This window comes from Pseudorca crassidens, chromosome 6 (genome assembly GCF_039906515.1).
Source record: "Pseudorca crassidens isolate mPseCra1 chromosome 6, mPseCra1.hap1, whole genome shotgun sequence".
Lineage (NCBI taxonomy): Eukaryota > Metazoa > Chordata > Mammalia > Artiodactyla > Delphinidae > Pseudorca > Pseudorca crassidens.
In genome coordinates, this window is record NC_090301.1 from 3,055,555 (window position 1) to 3,075,111 (window position 19,557).

Sequence of the window (19,557 nt, forward strand, 5' to 3'; positions counted from 1 at the left end):
GGGCTAAGCACATAACAACAGCTCATAAAAGACATAAAGAGCTAATAAGCAGGAAAAAATTTAGCACCTACTTATTTAAGAGATGAAAATTCAAACATTTACATACCACTTATTTCCTCCCAAAATAGCAAAAAGAAAAAAATAATGAAAATATCCCACGTTGGTAAGGGTTTAGGAAAAAGGGAATTTTCAAACACTGATGGTGGGGATGTCAACTGGAAAAACTCTCTGGAGGGTAACTGGATAGTACTGATAAAAAGCCTTAAAATTAGCATCAGTTACTCAGTACCTGTAATTCCACTTCTAAGAATTTATCCAAAGACAGCGGCAGGCATGCACAAGCTGCTGTCTAGGACATGTATCACAGCACTGCTTATTCCAGGGGTCAGTAAACTACAGCCTATGGACCAAATAAGGCCAGGCCTGTTTTCACGTGGTCTATAATCTAAGCATGGCCTTTACAGTTTTAAAAGGTTGTTTTAAAAAAAGAATATACGACAGAGACCATATATGGTCCACAAGGCCTAAAATATTTACTATTTTGCCCCTTACATAAAGTCTGGTTCATATAATCAAAATATTGGTCAGCCAGTGATCAACTATAAAGGATTAGTTTAAAACCATGATACATCATACAATTAAGTGTTCTTACTCATGATGATGTCATTATATATTAAGTGACGTGATAACATACGTTCTCACGATATGATGACATACTGTCCTATACTATGATGTTAAAAAAAACCCAAGTTACCAAGCTATGTGTAGCGTGATCCCACTCGTATGTATGATTATATATTGTGCATAACATACATCAAAAAGTTAACGGTGATCATCTCTGGATGGAGAGATAACAGGTGATTAATATTCTATTTTTGCATAGTGGTATTTTCTCAATTTTCCACAGAGTATAATAAATTACATAAAAAGAAGAGGGGTGACTGGGTATTCAAGTGTTACTTGTGGTACCTCCGGTTCTCCTCCTTCTGGAAACGTGGCAGGGCAGCCCTTCCTGACCCCTTTCAGGGCTGGTCACGGTCACATTACTCGATTTGGTTGCATCACATAACCTCACTTCCAGGGGGAGAGAAAAGCCACATTCCTTTCTCCTGCTTCAGCACACGGTTTCCTCTGACCACTCACAGCAAAATGCCATGGGAGCATCGTGAGGCCTGGGACATCACAGCCAAGCTGCCATCTGCACTCAGGCCTCCTCCGGGCATCCCCATCACATTGGTTCGTCACTGTTTCTGTGTCCAGAGACTTAGCTTCTTCAAAGGCCGCTCGACTCTCATCTCCAGCCTACAGTGTCTGACACAGAACCCAGCGCATTTCAGGAGCTCATTAAACGCCAGTCAATCATTGCAGCCTATTTCTAGGACTGAGAGAGATTACGAGGCAGCTGGAGACTGCGAGATAAAGTTCAGGGAAAAAAGGACAAAGATCCCGAGGAAATCTGCCTTTCAGCTGCTGGGGCGGAGGGGTGTGAGGGGTGAGGGGGCACCAAACAGGTGTATTCTTTCTGTTCTAAAAAAGTTTATTCTAAAATAATGATCTACTTTACTGCTTAAAAGGTTTTCATTCACAACCTTAATAACTGACCTTAATTATAGGAACTATAAGTGTTAGGGGTTAAAAACAAATTCCTCATGAAGTACAGAAATCATGTAAATTATGGCATTAGAGCAAATGAATCCTGAGAAAGCGCCGCAAAGCCCTTTCAGGCTGACTTGCTAAAAACTGGCTGTATCTCCTCATCCAGATGAAACATGAATTCCTTCAAGTCTGCCCTCATAATCTCTACCCATTTGCCTGTAACCTTTCATATGCTGGTTTAATCTGCAACACCATAAACTTGTTGGGGGGCAGAGAGCATGCCAAGCACTGGATGCCTGGTGTGGCAGCCCCCGCCCAGCACTGGAAATACAGTGAGATTAAGACACCCCCAGACTGCTCCTTCAGGGAGCAGATGGTCTAGTGAAGAAAGACGCTAAGAAGAATTCTGTAGATAAAGCTTAACCGCAGAAAAGGTGAACAGAACTACCTCTGTATCACTGAAGAACTTTACCTCACGCACCCTGGAGGCAGGGCAGCCCTGTGCACCCTGCGTGAGCTTGTGACCCTCACTGGCCTGCTGGTAAGGCAGCTGCACCACCTCTGCCTGGATGAGAGGCAGAGAGGCCCTCACGGCAGCAGGGTGGCGTCTGGATACAGCCCCGAGGGCCTGGCCTCCCAGGGCTTCCTGGCTGGAGAACATGGGTCTCCTTCCCGATGAAACAGGACTAGCCCATCATTTAGAAATTTTCCAAAGGAGACAGAAACTAAAACCTAGAAATGTAAGGTCTTTATATGCCACCAGTTAATACAGGAAAAGTGTCTTGGAGGCTCAGTGGCTTTCTATCCTCTGTTTATTTCATTTCCTACTCCTCTGCTTCTTAAACGGGGAGTATGACAAACATTTTCTCACTACCAAGCGGCCACCAGGTGCGGTGGGAAGGACACACATTAGGAAGCCGGGCAGCTCTGGACAAGAATCAGCTTTGGCAGTTGAGCCACCTAGACCGGCAAAGCCAACAAGTTCTTAACTTTACCTTTCTGAGCCCTAACTTCCTGATGGGAAAGATGTGAACATTAATGTCACCGAGAGAACTACTGGAGAGTGACATAAGGTAAAACTGAGTGGAGGCACCTGACACACAGAAGCCCTCGACAAACTCTGTTCCTTCCTTGACGTTTCTGAGGTTTTGCTTTCTCCTCACACTTGGAAAAAGACACTCTGCCACTAAATGATGCCAGTGCACCCGAACCACGGTTCTCAGCCCCGCCAAATTCACTGCTTTTCTGAAGACTGTCACAAACTCACCGCCCTTTAATTTTAACATTCTCTAGGTGAGTAACCCACGGATATGGCATATGTCCAGAAGGTTAGAGAGTCTAGAGTTTTAAGTACCGCACGTCAGGCTGTTTCCAGAAACCATTAAAACAGCCCCAAATCCTTAATATGTGCGCACTTAAACCAAGTTCTCAAACTGCTCTCACCTGAGGGAGTGCAGTGCTCTGTCAGGCCAGGTTCCGCTGTTGGTGATCAGGGAAATAGGGGAAGTCTCAGCGGGTGGCTGGTTGGCTGGATTGACAAAGACCTGAAATGCATATTTTCCTGTCTTCACTTAAAAATTAAATTTATTTTTTGTTTTTCTTGGACTGCTAACTCTTCCATCCTCATAAATTACATTTCCAAAAGAACTTTTAATACAGTAGCCCAGTAAAGATCAATTTCCATAGATAAAAGTTTGGCTTTAAACAAACAAGTGTTAGAGCCACTGAACTAGACTTGGGCGGTGGAGATGGGCCGAGGTCGCGGGGAGCAGGTGATTCCCCGTCAGAAAAGGAGGGAGCAGTTACTGCAGGGAAAGCAACGGGACACACGCTGTGCCCGATTCCCACAGCCTCAGGTTAACAGGAGACTGAACTTTACCATCAGATTTTTCTTTCCTAGTCGACAGGCCAGAGAAGGCTGAGGAACATCACGGGGGGAAAGATGTATATCACATCGGCAGAGCTGGCCACGTGCCAACCTCGGCAGCTCAGGGATGGAGAGGGCCCGCGTACCACGCCCACTCCGGCGCCCGACTCAGGGGTGTGCGGTGCTGTTCCGAACCTTCAATGATTTCTCACAGCCACAGTGAAAATGCCCCCAAAACGCCAAATCTGAGTTTTCTCACCTCTCCACTATTCCCCAAGCCTGATTCTTCATTCAAGTAGACCTGGTCAACTTGACCTGTGCACAGGTTGCCAGTTCTCATTTCCATACCCACTGACACAGTTGCAGAGACGTCCTCGTCACCTAGAACACCCGCCCCAGTTGTGCATGAGCCAACCCGAGACAGGACGGCTCCAATTCTAGTTCTCCTCAGAAGCTTAACTGGCCCCAACCACTTTCCAAAAGTGACCCTCTCTCTTCCTTCTCTGAATTCCTCTAAAGCATTCTCCTATTATTAACCAATATCACTGTCTGCTACTTACCACTTTTATCATTTTATGATAACTTCCTACACTTTCTCTCACCTTCCTAATGGGTCGGCATGTTCCTTAAAAGCAAAGACAGATGTGACAGCACTTGGCACGGTTATTACTGGGAGGGTCCTGGAGGGATCAACATGTAGCTAGGGGTGTAAATCACTCATAATTTGAAACTACAGGTCATTGTTCTTTTCCAAAATTCTAAAACGCACATTTTATACACTTCTGGAATTGTGCTGTTATACCATAAACAAAACTACAGTTTAAAATAAAATGCTCTTTTCTCCAGTGCCAGAATCTAACAAGATTTGCATGAAATACCCAGGCAGCCCCCTTCAGAGGTGCCAGCCTCGGGGGGGGGGTAATTCCAGCCCCGGCAGAGCTGCACCCCAGCACATACTGGCACACGGTACTCGCAAGCACTTGTTGAGAAAGGGAACCTCTCCGCTAACACTCTCAAGAATGCTGATGAGGGGCATTAACCACACAAGTGTCAGCCATCTCGTGCTCAGTCCCAGGACTGGGTGGGCTGCACTCGGACACAACGCGGGGGGACTACCGGGCCCTGTGACGGCCACCCGCCACAAGAAGGGGGAACAGCGGCTCAAGCGCGGGCTACTCACCACCATGTTGTATGCATCAGGAACTTCAGTTTCAAACTGAAATTTTCCACCCTGGTAGTAACCCTCATCTATCAAAAAACACAAAACAAAACAAAAAAATCCTTTAAATTAAAAAAAAAAAAGGAAACAAAAGGCAAACACTATGTTAGCATATGGCAAATACAGAGAATTAAGAGTTGAAAAAGAGGACTGCAGGGCTCCTTTGTTACTCCACCAGCCTCACCCCTGACCTGACGGTTACAAGTCAGCCCACACTGACTGGCGCCTGCAGCGCTCTCCTCCTCACTGGCCACGCGCCCTCGGGAAAAGGGAGGCCTCCCCTGGGAGACTGGCCCCCTCCCTGCACTCAGCCCCTCGGTCCCGGCCCGCGGCACCCAGTGCCTCCCCTCAATGACACGTGACCACCTTGCTTCAGCGCTCGGTCACCTGTGTGCCGCTGGTCTCCCCACGAGAATCAGCTCCACGGGGGAGGCAGGCTTGTGCTGACTGCTTTTCCCCGGTGCCCGGCATGTGGCTTCCAGTCACTCGGCAAACACTGACTGAGCATGGACCCTCTGCCAGGCCCTGCTCCAGACCCTGGCCGGGGACACGGCAGTGAACCAGCCAGACAAAATCACCGTCTCAGCGACTGTGCCCGGTCAGCACTCGTGGGCTGGCTGGCCGAGCGCTTGGTACAGCCTTCAGAACAGAGCAGGCCCTCTGGAAAGGGGCTGGAGGGTACGCAGAAGAATGTCCAGGGTCAGAGCGGCACCGCCGTGTCCCCCCCGCCGCCCCAGGTCTGCAGACCCCACAGCTCAGTCCCAACTCCCTCGCTGCGCCGCCCACCTCTCTGCCTCTCCTGGAGTCCGCCGGCAGTGGGCTCGGCTGAGTTGCAAGCGCTGCTGGTGTGGCTGCCAACAGAGGGCGCTCCAGCACGAATGCCCCCCACAGTAGTTAAATTACTCTGAACTTCACAATTTGATACCACCATCTTTAAAACGAATGTTCAACTTCCTCTAAAATATTATCATCGTGAACAAATCAGCAATATTACATTTTATCACTTCCCTCAGCTTTTTATATAAAATGAACATTTAATAGGAAGTTGTTGGTCTCAAACCAGCCACTAAAAAACCATTTTTCTTCTTTAAGGGCGTTGAGATTGTGTCAACATTTATGTCTGTCCCGCAGTTAGAACTCGCCTTATCTCGCTGTGTTACACAGGGAGCCCTCTGTGCCCTGGAGCCTACTCCCTCCTTCCTGCCAGGAACCATACGCTAGTGTCTTCCAGCCAGGGTACTGCGGGGAGGACACACTGTCCACGGGGTATGTGGGCACTGACAGCTTTAACAGAATCCACTTCTAGATGGCCAGTGTCCACGAGTGCCCTATCATGAAATCAATCTGCCCAACAGTACTTGTGAGGCCAAGGAGTCATGCCAGCTGCCCCTTCCCACCTCCCCTTTCACTGTCTTTCTCCCACTTGTAACAGAAGGCCTCCTGCTCATCTAGCCTCTCCCTGTGATGCACTGCACCAAGGTGTGATGCACTGGTCACAGTAAAGCTCCTTGAATCGAGGCACTATGCAGGGTTGTGCCTTTCCCTATCTTACACCCATTTCTGTAAAGGGCAAAGCATGGCGTTAAAGATAAGATGTCCCAGTTCAAGTTGGAATGTCTTGAAGTTAGACACACGTGGAGCCTGATGGCAGGGACGATTAGATTTCATTTAGTAATGTCAATCACGGGACTACTGGAAAAGAATGCCTCACCCCATGAGAAGCAAGCGAAGAGGGTGCCAAGAAGCAAGAGGCCCGTGCCTTCCCCCGCGCGGTGCCAGCCCCGCACCTCACCTCTCCACTAGGGGTTAAACTCGGAAGTCAGGCAGCTGTTGGAGACACATCTTACTTTAGAGGCTTCGCCAGAGAGAGAGTCTTGGCAGTTAGAACTGGTCCTGCCTACTGATGCACACGGCAGAAATTTCTGATACGCTGAACGAGCTAAATCTGCAGCCACGAGTCTTGGTAAACCCTAAGTTTTTAATATATATTGGTAGGGGTAAGAGGAAATTAATATCACAATGTTCTCAATGCTTTCTGAATATTTCAGGTAACATGAGAGGCCGTCAAGTGAAGAATGATGGGTATGATTAGCGGTCGGTTGGCAGGTCTTAGGAAAGTGGTTTTGGTGCGTACCTCGGAAAATGCGACACAAAGGGATTCTAATGACTGGGTTTGTAAAGCCATTTCCAGCCAGGTGGTTCCCAACTCTTTGCTTTCAACAAAATAGAAGAAGGAACCTAATCTAGTAATCAGCTGAAAGACCACAGTAAAATACCTTGTATGATTTTTGGCCCCTAACTTTGAAGTCCAGGGACACAAAGACGTAGTGACAACAAACACCTTCCGTGCCTGCCTACTTATTTATATGAACAAGCAGTTCTCAGTGTCTATACCTACAAAGACAAAAGGAAGGAATAAAACTGATATTGACCCCTTCTTTCTGGCATTAAGTAACATCGTTCACAAGCACATCAACTAAATCAGAAAAATGCTAAGAGCAGCCTCTCGCTCTCAGATACATCTCCGATGAAACGCTATTGTGTTTAGTAACCATCACTATTTATCCAACAAACATTTGGTGAGTGTTACTATGTGTCAGGCACTGTTCTAGGCACCACCAGCAAGAGACCTTCCTGCCCTCATGAAGCTTACATTCTAGTGGGAAGAAACAAAGTAAGTAAGTTAATCATATAACAGAAAGTGAAAAAGGGCTGAGGGGCCAGGAGGTAGGAGGAGCTGCAATTTTAAATAGGGAGGTCTGAGAGTGAAGGCTGGAAAACGGAGGGTATCCGGGAGAAGAACACTCCAGGTATGGAAGAGTGGTGAGAGACCCATGAGAGCGCCTGATGCATTCAGGGCACATGCAGAGGCCAGAAGGTGAGGCAAGGGAAGGGGAAGCTGCGGCTGCGGAGGTAGCAGGCCTGGCCTCGCAGGCCACTGCTAAGTGCACTGGCTCTTATTCAGCAAGGCAGGGAGCAACAAGAGGGGCCTGAGCAGAGGAGGGGCAGGACCACAGAAACATCATGCTGGTTAGGAGCAGGGTAGGAGCAGCTGGAGTAGAGATACTCTGATGGTAGCAACACCAGGATTTGCTGGCAGATTAGGGGTGGGGTGGGGAAGAAAGGAGTCGAAGCCCTGCGCTGTTTGACCCTGCAATGGAGAAGTGCAGAGCCGTCACCTCGAAGATAAAAAGACTGCAGAGGGCACAGGTGCGCCAAGTCCAACATCAGATTTGAGATTAATTTGAGATTTCATGTCAACAACCAAGCGGAGACACTGATCGCAGCTGGCAGATCTTTCTGGACAGATCTTTCTGGAGTGTAGGGGAGAGGTCAGGGCTGCATGCGAGGTTTGGGAGCTGTGTATAAGAGCATCCAGATTTCATGAGCTGGCGAGGTCCCCAGGGGCCTGACTATGGAGGTCCAAGGACAGTACAAAGCCTTGAGGCATCCCCGACTTGGGCCAGGAGACGGGACAGGAGGGGCAGTGGCAGCAACAGAAGAAAACCAGGAGCCAGGAGCTGGTACAAACAACAACTGTAACAATCGTTCAAAAGAAGATGTTCAACACCCAGGAGTCTCACAGTGATAGGAACTTCTTAAATAAATATAAATATATAGTTACAAAACAGTATGACAGGGTGAAAAATTCTTATAGGCAGAGGAATATTTATATTAGGATAAAATTCTGTGAGACGAGTGAAATAAAAATATATGAGTGCAAGGAGAAAAGGCAGCCACGAACATTTTCCAACCATTAAAGTGGAGCCTGTTCATATACATATGTTTTTTTTTAATGCATGATGGTGGGTGTAGCCATGGTATTTAGATTCTACTGGAAACATTTTAAAGAGTAAAATAATACTTTCCCCTTTAAATGTCAATATTTACAGCACACTGGAAATTACACTCTATGCAAATTTTAAACTTAAGGGCAGGAAAAACACAATTCCTGCCAAGATAACCTTGTAGATCAGGGGTCGGCAAACTCTCTGAAAAGGGCCAGGCGCTACGTACCTGGGGCTTTGGGCTACAGGTCTCTGTCATGTACTGGTTTGTTTTATTTTTTTATCTTTTTAAATAGCCCTTTGAAAATGTAGAAACCATTCTCGGCTCGAGGCCTGCACAACTGGCCCGGGGTGGGCTTTGGCTCACAGGCCTGGCTTGCCCACACTCAGGTGAAAATATAGCAAAAGAAAACCGCGGCGCCAAGCTGAGCGACACTGAGCGCCCGTGCAGCGGGCTCACTGAAGAGGGAGAGCCTGTGGGGCGGGCGTTACGGAAGACCTGAAGACAAGCACCGCCAGCAGCACAGCAACAAGCACGCTGACACGTGGAGCGTGGACCACGCGCAGCCGCCGGAAGCTCTGCTCACGTACCCAGTCCGCCACACTGCGGCTGCTTTAAAGGAGCCACTGAGGCACATGGACTGAGTACCAGCTGCTCCACAGCTGGCAGGCCGCTTCACATCAGGCGGTGTCACAGGGACCTGGGGATGAGCGGGTCAAGGGAAAGGAGACAGAGTGGGGGTGGGGGGGCGCGAGGGGAGCAGAGAGAGGAAGGCCGCTGGGAGCAGAGGAGGAGCCAGGCCGGGCGGAGCTGCAGACAGACCCCGAGTCAGCTGTGAGAGAGGGGTGCTGAGATTCAGAGGAAACCGCGAACATGAGGAAAGAAATGGAGAAGACATTTTAGATGTAGTAAACAGAATATCAAGAGCTAAAAAACATAATATCTGAAACGAACACTTCACTGGATGAGCCTCAGAGTCAATCAAGCGCTGCAGGGATTTGCCTGGCGTCCCGTGGTTAGCACTCGGCACTCTCACTGCCAAGGGCACAGGTTCAATCCCTGGTCAGGAAACTAAGATTCCACAAGCCGTGCAGTGTGGCCAAAAACAAAACAAACAAAACTCAGCAGAAATAGAAACGATCCACAGTGAGGCACAGAGAGAAAAGTGAACAAAACCTTCTGACCCCAATGGAAGTCTAGTTTATATGTATAGGGAATATACAGGTAAGCGATATATATTTTGGGGGGGCTTCCCTGGTGGCGCAGTGGTTGAGAGTCCGCCTGCCGATGCAGGGGACACGGGTTCGTGCCCCGGTCCGGGAAGATCCCACATGCCGTGGAGCAGCTGGGCACGTGAGCCATGGCCACTGAGCGTGCGCGTCTGGAGCCTGTGCTCTGCAACGGGAGAGGCCACAACAGTGAGAGGCACGCGTACCGCAAAAAAAAAAAAAAAAAAAAAAAGAGAGAGATATCTTTTTTAAAGTTTTACTTGGGGATATGCATACTTTTTAAATATTTATTTTATTTATTTTTTTATTTTATTTTTTTTTTGGCTGTGTCGGGTGTTAGTTGCGTGTGGGCTCTTCGTTGTGGCGCTCAGGCTTCTCTCTAGTTGCGGCGTGCAGGTTTTCTCTTCTCCAGCTGTGGCACACGGGCTCCAGAGCACGTGGGCTCTGTAGTTTGTGGCACACAGGCTCTCTAGTTGAAGTGCTTGAGCTCAGCAGTTGTGGCATGGGGCTTAGATGCCCCGCAGTATGTGGGATCTTAGTTCCCGGACCAGGGATCGAACCCGCTTCCCTGCATTGGAAGGTGGATTCTTTACCACTGGACCACCAGGGAAGTCCCTAGGTAAGAGATATTAACATTCGTATATCTAACTGGAGTCCCATAAAGGGGTTATAGATAAAATATTGAAAGAAATGTTGGTCAGTTATTTCTGTATATGCTTTTTTCTTTTTTTCTTTTTTTTTTTTTTTTTGCCGTACGCGGGCCTCTCACTGTTGTGGCCTCTCCCGTTGTGGAGCACAGGCTCCGGACGCGCAGGCTCAGTGGCCACGGCTCACGGGCTCAGCCACTCCACAGCATGTGGGATCTTCTCGAACTGGGGCACGAACCCGTGTCCCCTGCATCAGCAGGTGGACTCTCAACCACTGCGCCACCAGGGAAGCCCCGGTCAGTTATTTCTAAATTTGATGAAAACTGTAACTCACAGATCCAAAAAGGTCAATAAACCCCAAGTGAGATAAACAGAAAGAAAACCACATCAAAGCACATCATAATAAAACTGCTAAAAACTGTGACAAAGAGAGAACATTAAAAACAGCCAGAGAATAAAATGCATATCACATAAAATGAAACAAAGAATCACCACTAACTTCTTTTTTTTTTTTTTTTGCGGTACATGGGCCTCTCAGTGCTGTGGCCTCTCCCGTTGCGGAACACAGGCTCCAGACGCGCAGGCTCAGCGGCCATGGCTCACGGGCCCAGCCGCTCCGCGGCACGTGGGATCTTCCCGGACCGGGGCACGAACCCGCGTCCCCTGCATCGGCAGGCGGACTCTCAACCACTGCGCCACCAGGGAAGCCCACCGCTAACTTCTTATAAGAAAAAACAATGTCAGAAGGCAGTAGAATGATATCCTTAAAATGCTGAAATTGTCAACTTAAGAATTCAACATTCAGCAAAGCTGGCAGAATTCATCATTCAGCAAATCTGCACTACAAAAAAAAATCCAAGGACGTTCTTCAGGCAGAAGAAAAGTAACAGATGGGACCTCAGATCTACAAGAAGGAATGAACGCTGTTAAGTGGTAAATATGCTGATAAATATATGAAGAAAATGTAATTATCTGAAACAAAAATAGTAACGTACTGTGGGTTATAACAAATGCACAGTAAACGAGACTCTGCGCGACGAAGGCCCGGACGGGAGCGGAAGCAGAGCAGCGCTAGCCTAAGCGTCCTCCTGCAGAACTAAAGAAAGACGGGCAAAGTAAACTGAGACGAGCAAATATGAGAGAACAAAAGTACATTCGAGGAAAACCAATGAAACCGAAAACTGGTTCCTTGCAGAGACCAATAAAATTGATAACCTCTAGCTAACCTGATCAAGAATACAGAAAACGGACATTTTCAATGGCAGGAATTAAAGAGGGGATTATCAACACAGACTCTACAGAACTTAAAAGGGTCAGAAGATGTTAAGAGCAACCTTATACCAATAAATGTGAAAATGTCGATGGTATGAACAAATTCTTTGAAACATACAAATCACCAAAGCTCACTCAAAAATAAGAAGCCCAAGTTAACCCCTATCTAAGAAATTTTATTCATACAGTACTTAAACTCTTACCACAAAAACAAAACAATAAAATACTAGACCTAGGTGGCTTTACTGGCGAATTCTATCATTCAATAAAGAATTAATAGTAACTCTACATAAAACTCTTCCAGGAAACAGAAGGGAACACTTCCCCATTCATCCCAGGAAGAGTAAGGAGGGGAGGGGAAGGAAAGAAACTAGAGCCCTATCTTGCACCATATGCAAAAATTAACTCAAAATGGCTCACAGACCTAACTTTAAAACCTAAAGCTATAAAACTCCTTAAAAAAAAAAAAAGGAAATCTTTGCATTTCTTAGGACACAAAAAGCACTGTATTAGTTTTGTATTGGTTGCTGTAATAAATTACCACAAACGTAGCAGCTTAAACAATAAAAAATTACTATCTTTTGTAGGTCATTTGTCCAAAATGAATCTCACTGGGCTAACATAAGAGCTGGCAGGGCTGCATTTCTTTCTGGTGGCTCTAGGAAAAATCCACGTCCTTCACTTTCCAGCTTTAAGCAGCCACCTGTATTCCTTCCTCCACCTTCAAAGTCACTGATGGCCAATGGAAATCATAACACATGCACCAACATGGATGACTCTCACAAGCACTGTGCTCAGTGAAAGAAGCCATGGACAAAATGCTACATACTGGCTGGGGCCATTTATATGACATTCCGGAAAAGGTAAAGCAACAGGGCAGAAATCAGATCAATGATTGCCAGGGGCTGGGGGTGGGGAGAGGAAACTGACTACAAAGGGGCCCAACTTTTGAGCTGATGGAAACATTTTATGTGTATCTTGATTGTGTTGGTGTCTACACAACTGTATGTGTCTGTCAAAATGTAGAGAACAGTACACCTAAGAACAGTGGCTCTACTGTCTATAAATTATACCTTACTAAACATGATTTTTAAAAAAGATACAGGTAAATCCTGCTACATAAAAGGCACCATCAGGTGGTCCAGGAAAATGAAGGGGCGCTGGCGATTTTACAATGCCAAAAAGCTCAACATTTAAACAGCACGTCATTTTTAAATATTTTATGTAATTATACACATTTTTACTGGAAACCATAAGAATATATATTTAACCATGGTAACGAATGGCTTCTAAAACAGTACGTCAGACATTTAATTGCACACCCACTCCTAGAAACCTGAGCATCCCAAGAGAGAATTTGCCTCAGTTTTACGTGCGAGGCAGAGGGCAGAAATCAGTATACATCGGACAATCAGAAAACAGTATATATCGGACAACATGTCACCTACTCAGCAGTAAGCAGAGACATATTGCATCAACACAGTTCTTGCAAGCAGCAAGGAAAAGAGCAGTGAATGTTTCCCTAACAAAAGTTAGCTGATGTGAAGGCAGATAACCGACTGTCTCAAGAGCAATCACCACGTATCTATTACATATGAAGGGGGGAGAACTGCCACCTGCATTTCCAGGATGATTTGAAAGAAAAGACTCCATCAGGGAAAAGTCTGTCCCTCATGATGGGTATCCCTATAAAGCTAAAATCACCCTAGAAAGCACCAGGGCTGAGAGCACACATTCTGTGTCGAAACCGCGACACATTAACAGTAAGCTACACACACACTACTGTGAGACTGGGGTGGTGGTCAAGCCAAAGGCCTGCTTCAGTGCTCTGACCCATTTCCGCATCTTTTAACACGTCCATGATTATTTAAATGTTGTTCCAAATGTTCATGTGTGGAACCAAACCTGTGTTTCAGGCTTACTAACCGTATTTCTTTGCTCAGAAACTGGGAATCTTACTTTATTTCATACTAAGAAATTTTTCCTTCTATAACTCCAAAGCTCTGAAACAAAGCTTAGAATAACTAAGAACCAAACATAATGGGGATAACAGATAAAACAATTTAAATTTCATGACTCAGTGTAAGGTGCACTTTTATTATCATGCTCATCACTTAGGGAGTTTTTATAAATTAAATGTTAAAATTAAGAAAACATGACAAATCTAATAACCAACACATTTAAAAACATATTTACGTGAATATACACATAAATATACAAGATTTACAATGTAGCTATAGAATTCCCCAATCAGAATTTTTAATATATGTAACAATAATAAAAAGGATGTTATTAACCATTAAAAAACCCACTTCCCTGGTGGCACAGTGGTTAAGAATCCGCCTGTCAATGCAGGGGAAACAGGTTCGATCCCTGGTTGGGCAAGATCCCACATGCCACGGAGCAACTAAGCCCGTGTGCCACAACTACTGAGCCTGCACGCCTAGAGCCTGTGCTCCGCAACAAGTCACCACAATGAGAAGCCCGCGCACCACACTGAAGAGTAGCCCGTGCTCACCGCAACTAGAGAAAGCCCACGCACAGCAACGAAGATCCAACGCAGACAAAAATAAATAAAATTAAAAAACAAAGAAACAACCTCCCACATATCTAATAAAGAACTTATACCAGGTATATAAAACTTACAACTCAGTAATGAGACAAGCAATACAATTTTTAAATGGGTAAAATTATTTGAATAGACACTTGAACAAAGGAGATAGAGAGTAAACAAGCTTGGGAAATGATGCCCAACATCTTTAGTCACTAGGGAAATGCAAATTAAAGTCACAATGAGACACATACCTAACAGAATAGCTAAAATTGAAAAGACTGATAATACTAGCTATTGGCAAGAATGTAGGGTAACTGGAATTCTCATTCATTGCTAGCAGGAATGCAAAACAGTACTTTCATTTTGGAAAAGAGCATGGCAGTGTTTTATGCAGTTAAACTTACTCTTAACACATAACCTAGTAATTGCGCTGCCAGGAGAAATAAAAAACGTTGGCAGACGAAGACCTGCCCACAAAGGTTTACGGGAGCTTTATTCACAACAGCCCAGAAGTGGAAATAACACAAAGGTTCATCAATAGCCTGTTATAACCTGTTACAAATAAAACCCATACAATAGAATACAGCCCACCAATAAAGATACAAAATACCACATAGATGAAACTCAGAAGCATTACGCTGACTAAAATAATGTAACTTATAGCTCAATCAACATTGCTTAAAAATTTTTTTTTAAATCAATCTAAGTTTCCACCTTAGGAAAGCAGAAAAAGAAAAGCAAATTAAACCCAAGGTATAAGGAAGGAAATAATAAAGAAAACAGCAGAAACCAATAAAATGGATAAACAACTGAGAAAAACAAAAGCTTGCTCTTTGTAAGAGATCAACTGGATAAACCTCAAGCTAACATGATCAAGGAAAAAAATAGAAGATCCAAATAAATCAACATCAGGAATGAAAACAGGGACATGAGTGCAGATCCCACAGACATCAGTAGACTAATAAGAAAATATTCCAAACAACTTTGGATGGTATGAGAATGCTAAGAGCAGTCTTACTCATCACAGCCAAAAGCTGGAAAGAATTCAAGTGCCCATCAATAGGTAAATAATTAGGTCATATTCATACAACCAATACTGTTGCCCACAACAATACATATGAATTTAAAAACATGTTACATGAAAGAAGCCAGAGAATAAGAATATATGATATGATTCCATTTATATGAAATTCAAGAACTGACACAACTAATTTATGATAAGAGAAATCAGAAAGCAATTTTGGGTGGGTAGCAGGGGGTGAGGAATTGACTGCAAAGGGGAAGAAGGGAACTTTGGGAATGCTGGAAAGATGTTTACTGGGATTGTGGTTACACAGGGATGTGTATCCATTCTGCAAAACTTATTACACTCTACAGTTCAAGTTAGTACATTTTATTGTTTGTAATTTTATACCTCAGCAAAATTTATTTAAAAAGTAAAAACTAAAATAAAAAAAAAAAAGGGTCCATGGTCCCCTCTGCCTACAAGCCACCATGTCACAGTGGGGGCAGGCTGAGGGGACCTCCACAAGTCAACTGGGCAACTCTGACCTGGCCCAGTTTTTCAAATCATCCCTCTAACTTCACAGAAGACTCTGGTGGTATTTCAGCCAGTCTTTAGATTTTTGCTTTGTTTTGTTTCATTTTACTTTCTAGTATTGTTTCTTGTTTTGTGAGTTGATGTGGGGATTTTTTTCTTCTAAGTTCATTTCTTTTCTTTTCCTCTATCACCAAATTACATTTCCATCTTTTCTCTGAAGAATACATTTATTCCCAAGCATGAGGGACATTCCAAAAACAAACAAAACTATAAAAATGTTACCAAGTACGAACAGGAACTATCTTGCCAGGAGCCAGATAAAGAAGAGCTTTGAGCTTCAAGTGCAGATGCAATTCTTCCACCCTGACCACCTAAATATCTAGATCTTCTATATTATGGAGTTTTCAGACTCAGCCCCAGTATTACTGGCTGCACATGAGCCACTTTCAATACCATCTGCTCCATATACTGTTAAAACTTTACTACTCAGACCTATTTTTCTTTAATAACTAAGAAGAGCATGACTCCGAAAAGTTTTTTAAAAAACCAGGATGTTGGGCAAGTTTTTAGCGTTGGCGGATCTCTGCCGCGCTTCACTTAATAACAGAGGACAAGAACCACAGCAGCTTTCTGAGTCACTGACACCACACAACATGGGCACACACAGCACCTGAAGAGCACGCCACACAAAACTCCATGTGCGCACTTCCACAAATATAAATGCTCAAGTACTAAGCAGTTACAGGCATCAAAACACAAATTCCTTCTTTACTTGATGGAAGAGCGAACACAAAAACTGTAACAAACAATCGTGCTGCAGTTTCAAGAATAATATCAAAGATGGCGTCATAGACATAATCTCAATAAGAACAACATCCATGTAATTTAGTAAAAAAAATTCAGTTAAAAAACAAACAAAAGACCTATCCAGAGGCTGGTTGGACTCCACACAAACTCACTCATGTAAGCCAGTAACAAGCCCGGCAAAAGCAAACACGGTTCTGAATAGCTGAGAATCACAAAGCTCTCACAAATGCCCCAAAAAGGCAGAGAGAAGAAAATATCTTTACTACAAACCCTCAAGTGTGAGACTACTTAGTAAACAGAGAACCGATCTTAATTGCCACAATTTCTGAAAACACCCTGCAATGCTTAACAGTAAGAGTAACTGACATTCATAATGGTGACCTCTGGTCACCTGGAAACAGTGTGCTCAGTATCCCTCACTAAAAAGGGCAGAGCTTGCAATGTGTTTATGAAGGTGGTCAAAGAATGGTTAGAACCTCCATCACTTCACAGTTACAAGTCCTGAGCTTCAGTCCTCTCTCGAGGTCAGGCTTGTGGAACGCCTGTTTCTGACAACGATGTTCTGATGTTAGTATCTCTACCCTAGTGCTCACTCATCTTAGAAATGGAAATGGTACCAGACTGAATTTATGGATACGCCCCAGAGTCGTCTGTAGAACCACCACACAAACTAAATGAATTTTTTTAAGTTTTCAAGCACATTTTGAAAATGGGATTTCTCCTGTTCTAATACAACATCTTCCATGGGAAAAAACCATCCTACCTGCAGGGAGACAATGCCAGGGGTTATTTGTGGGTTCATTACCACCTACTGAAATTCTGCATTCTTTCACTTTTTAATTAAATTAGCTAGTGACTCATTATTCTCAGTTTCTCACTCCCTTTCCCTCCCCCAAATAAAATAACACCCTCCACTTCCTCCACAACACTGCTTCTCCTCTTGTTAATTCCCTCTGTCCTGCTTTCTTCCTTCACCAGCCAGCCCACAGCAGCTCCACTGGCCATGACACCCACTGTCAACATAAAGCCAGAGGGCTGCACTGTTGAAACGTGCAACTCCCAGAGCTGCACTGTAACCAGGAAAAACCCAAGCCCTCCCTCTAGCTGCGCAGCGTGACCAAGGAGAAACACCTACCAGCTCGGAGCACTTGGAGCTTGGACACTTGATCAGTGCTAACAAGGACAGCTGGTAATCTGCTTCCTTCCTGGTGCCTGTAACAGGCCAGGCTGAAGTGCTTTACACCCATTATCTATTTAATCCTCCAAACGGTCCCATGAGATAGGTTCTATTTGATCCCCACTCTGTAGCTGGGTAGGCTGCAGCTGAGAGGTTATTAAGCAATTTAACCATGGCCACACTGTTGCTAAATGGCAGAGCAGGATCTGAATCCAGTTATGTCCTCAGAGCTCATACTCCCCACCCTACACCAGGAGCCTTCGGCGCCATTCGCTGGGGGCGTTAGCGTCTGCACCTAGTTCCTGGGTACACGCCACATGCCTCAGAGCACTTCCCTATGCTTTATTGGACTACAGCATGTATCCTGTCTTCATATGGAATGGTCATTACCGTCATAACTTTCAAAGAGTTGGAGGACAAATCAAACCAAATATTATAGATTTCAAAAGCCTTTGGAATTTGCTGTTTGAAAATCACTTTAATACTCACACATGTAAGAATATTACCTGGGGTGACAGTTAGCTGAAAGCAATGAAGCTTGTTTGGATCAGGAAAATACACTTTACACGTACCTGCAAAAGAAACAGGCCGTCAGGAAGGTCTGACAGTTAGCAGCAGTCTTTATGTTGAGGCAAACTTTGAAACACATGGGAAAGTTTAACGGTGCTGAGTCTATAGACTAAACCGGTATATTTCCCCTATTTGTTTAATAATAATTATGCCAATGTGCTGAAGTTGCAAACCAGTGATATTTGCTATGTGTTTTCCTCCTTACAGTTTTTTATTAGTTAGTTCCAAATTGGGATGTTATCTTTAACCCTTTAAATGGTCCCTAAAATAGAGATTTTTCCATTAATTTCAAGAATGATGCTACTTTACTTTGAAAAGAAGAAACCGTACCTCAAGGAGATTAATGTATGTGGGTAAAGGCTAACTAAACATAGAAAAACCAGAAAAAGAGCCCAGGCCGAACTTCTGGTCTGTTCACCCAGCACCACAGTCATCTGTACCCACCACAGCAAAGAGAAGTTAAAAGTAACTGTACCAGCTAAGGTAGCTCACACCCAGACCACGGCTTTTCTTTTTTCTTTCTTTTCTTTTCTTTTTTTTTTTTTTTTTGCGGTACGCGGGCCTCTCACTGTTGTGGCCTCTCCCGTTGTGGACCACCAGGCTCCAGACATGCAGGCTCAGCGGCCATGGCTCACGGGCCCAGCCGCTCCGCGGCATGTGGGATCTTCCCGGACCGGGGCACAAACCCGTGTCCCCTGCATCACTGCGCCACCAGGGAAGCCCTCTTTTTTTTTTTTTTTTTTAACGTCTTCACAACCCGACCGATAATTCAGATTGGTTTGCTGGTGACAGGATGCTCTGCTGACTTGGACGGCAACACTCTAATCGCATGTGCACTGAACCAGAACGGTCTGGATCAGGAGACCCAAGTAGTTCCACTGGAGAAGAGCTACTGCAAAGGTGCAGACAGGGAAGACATCCTACATCTGCCTCCTTCAGACAAACGATGCAGAAGAGGGTAAACACCCAAGGGATAAATACTGAAGGAATGTGGAGGGAATATACGTAGAAATTGTCTGTATTTTATAAACCTGGAAAATATTATGCTAGATTCCTTGGGTCGTCTGCTATTTCTTACAAGTCCTGATGAAAATATTTGCCTAGTTTTACATGGTATGAATTTTCATCAAAAATAGGACAATTCAAATTTAGCCTTGGAAACAGCCTTAGAGACCATCTAATCTAACATCATCAATTGTGAGAGATGACATGAAGGTCCAGAGAAGTTCAGTGACCAGCCCAAGACGACACAGGTTATCAAGAGAAGGAAGTTTAGTTCCCAAATTAAAA

General features: G+C 44.8%; 1 protein-coding gene across 3 annotated transcripts in view; it reads right to left on the bottom strand.

Moving 5' to 3' along the window:
* UBE2F (ubiquitin conjugating enzyme E2 F (putative)) overlaps window positions 1-19,557 on the bottom strand; it is a 51,752-nt gene that overhangs the window by 13,864 nt on the left and 18,331 nt on the right. For 2 of the 3 annotated variants that reach the window (XM_067740066.1, XM_067740068.1), the window contains exons 4-5: window positions 18,204-18,269; window positions 4,644-4,711 (exon numbers count right to left, since the gene is read on the bottom strand). In XM_067740066.1, coding sequence (XP_067596167.1) covers window positions 4,644-4,711; window positions 18,204-18,269 — 134 coding nt within the window. The remainder of the gene's footprint in view (window positions 1-4,643; window positions 4,712-18,203; window positions 18,270-19,557) is intronic. The other variant, XM_067740067.1, reaches the window with a different exon arrangement.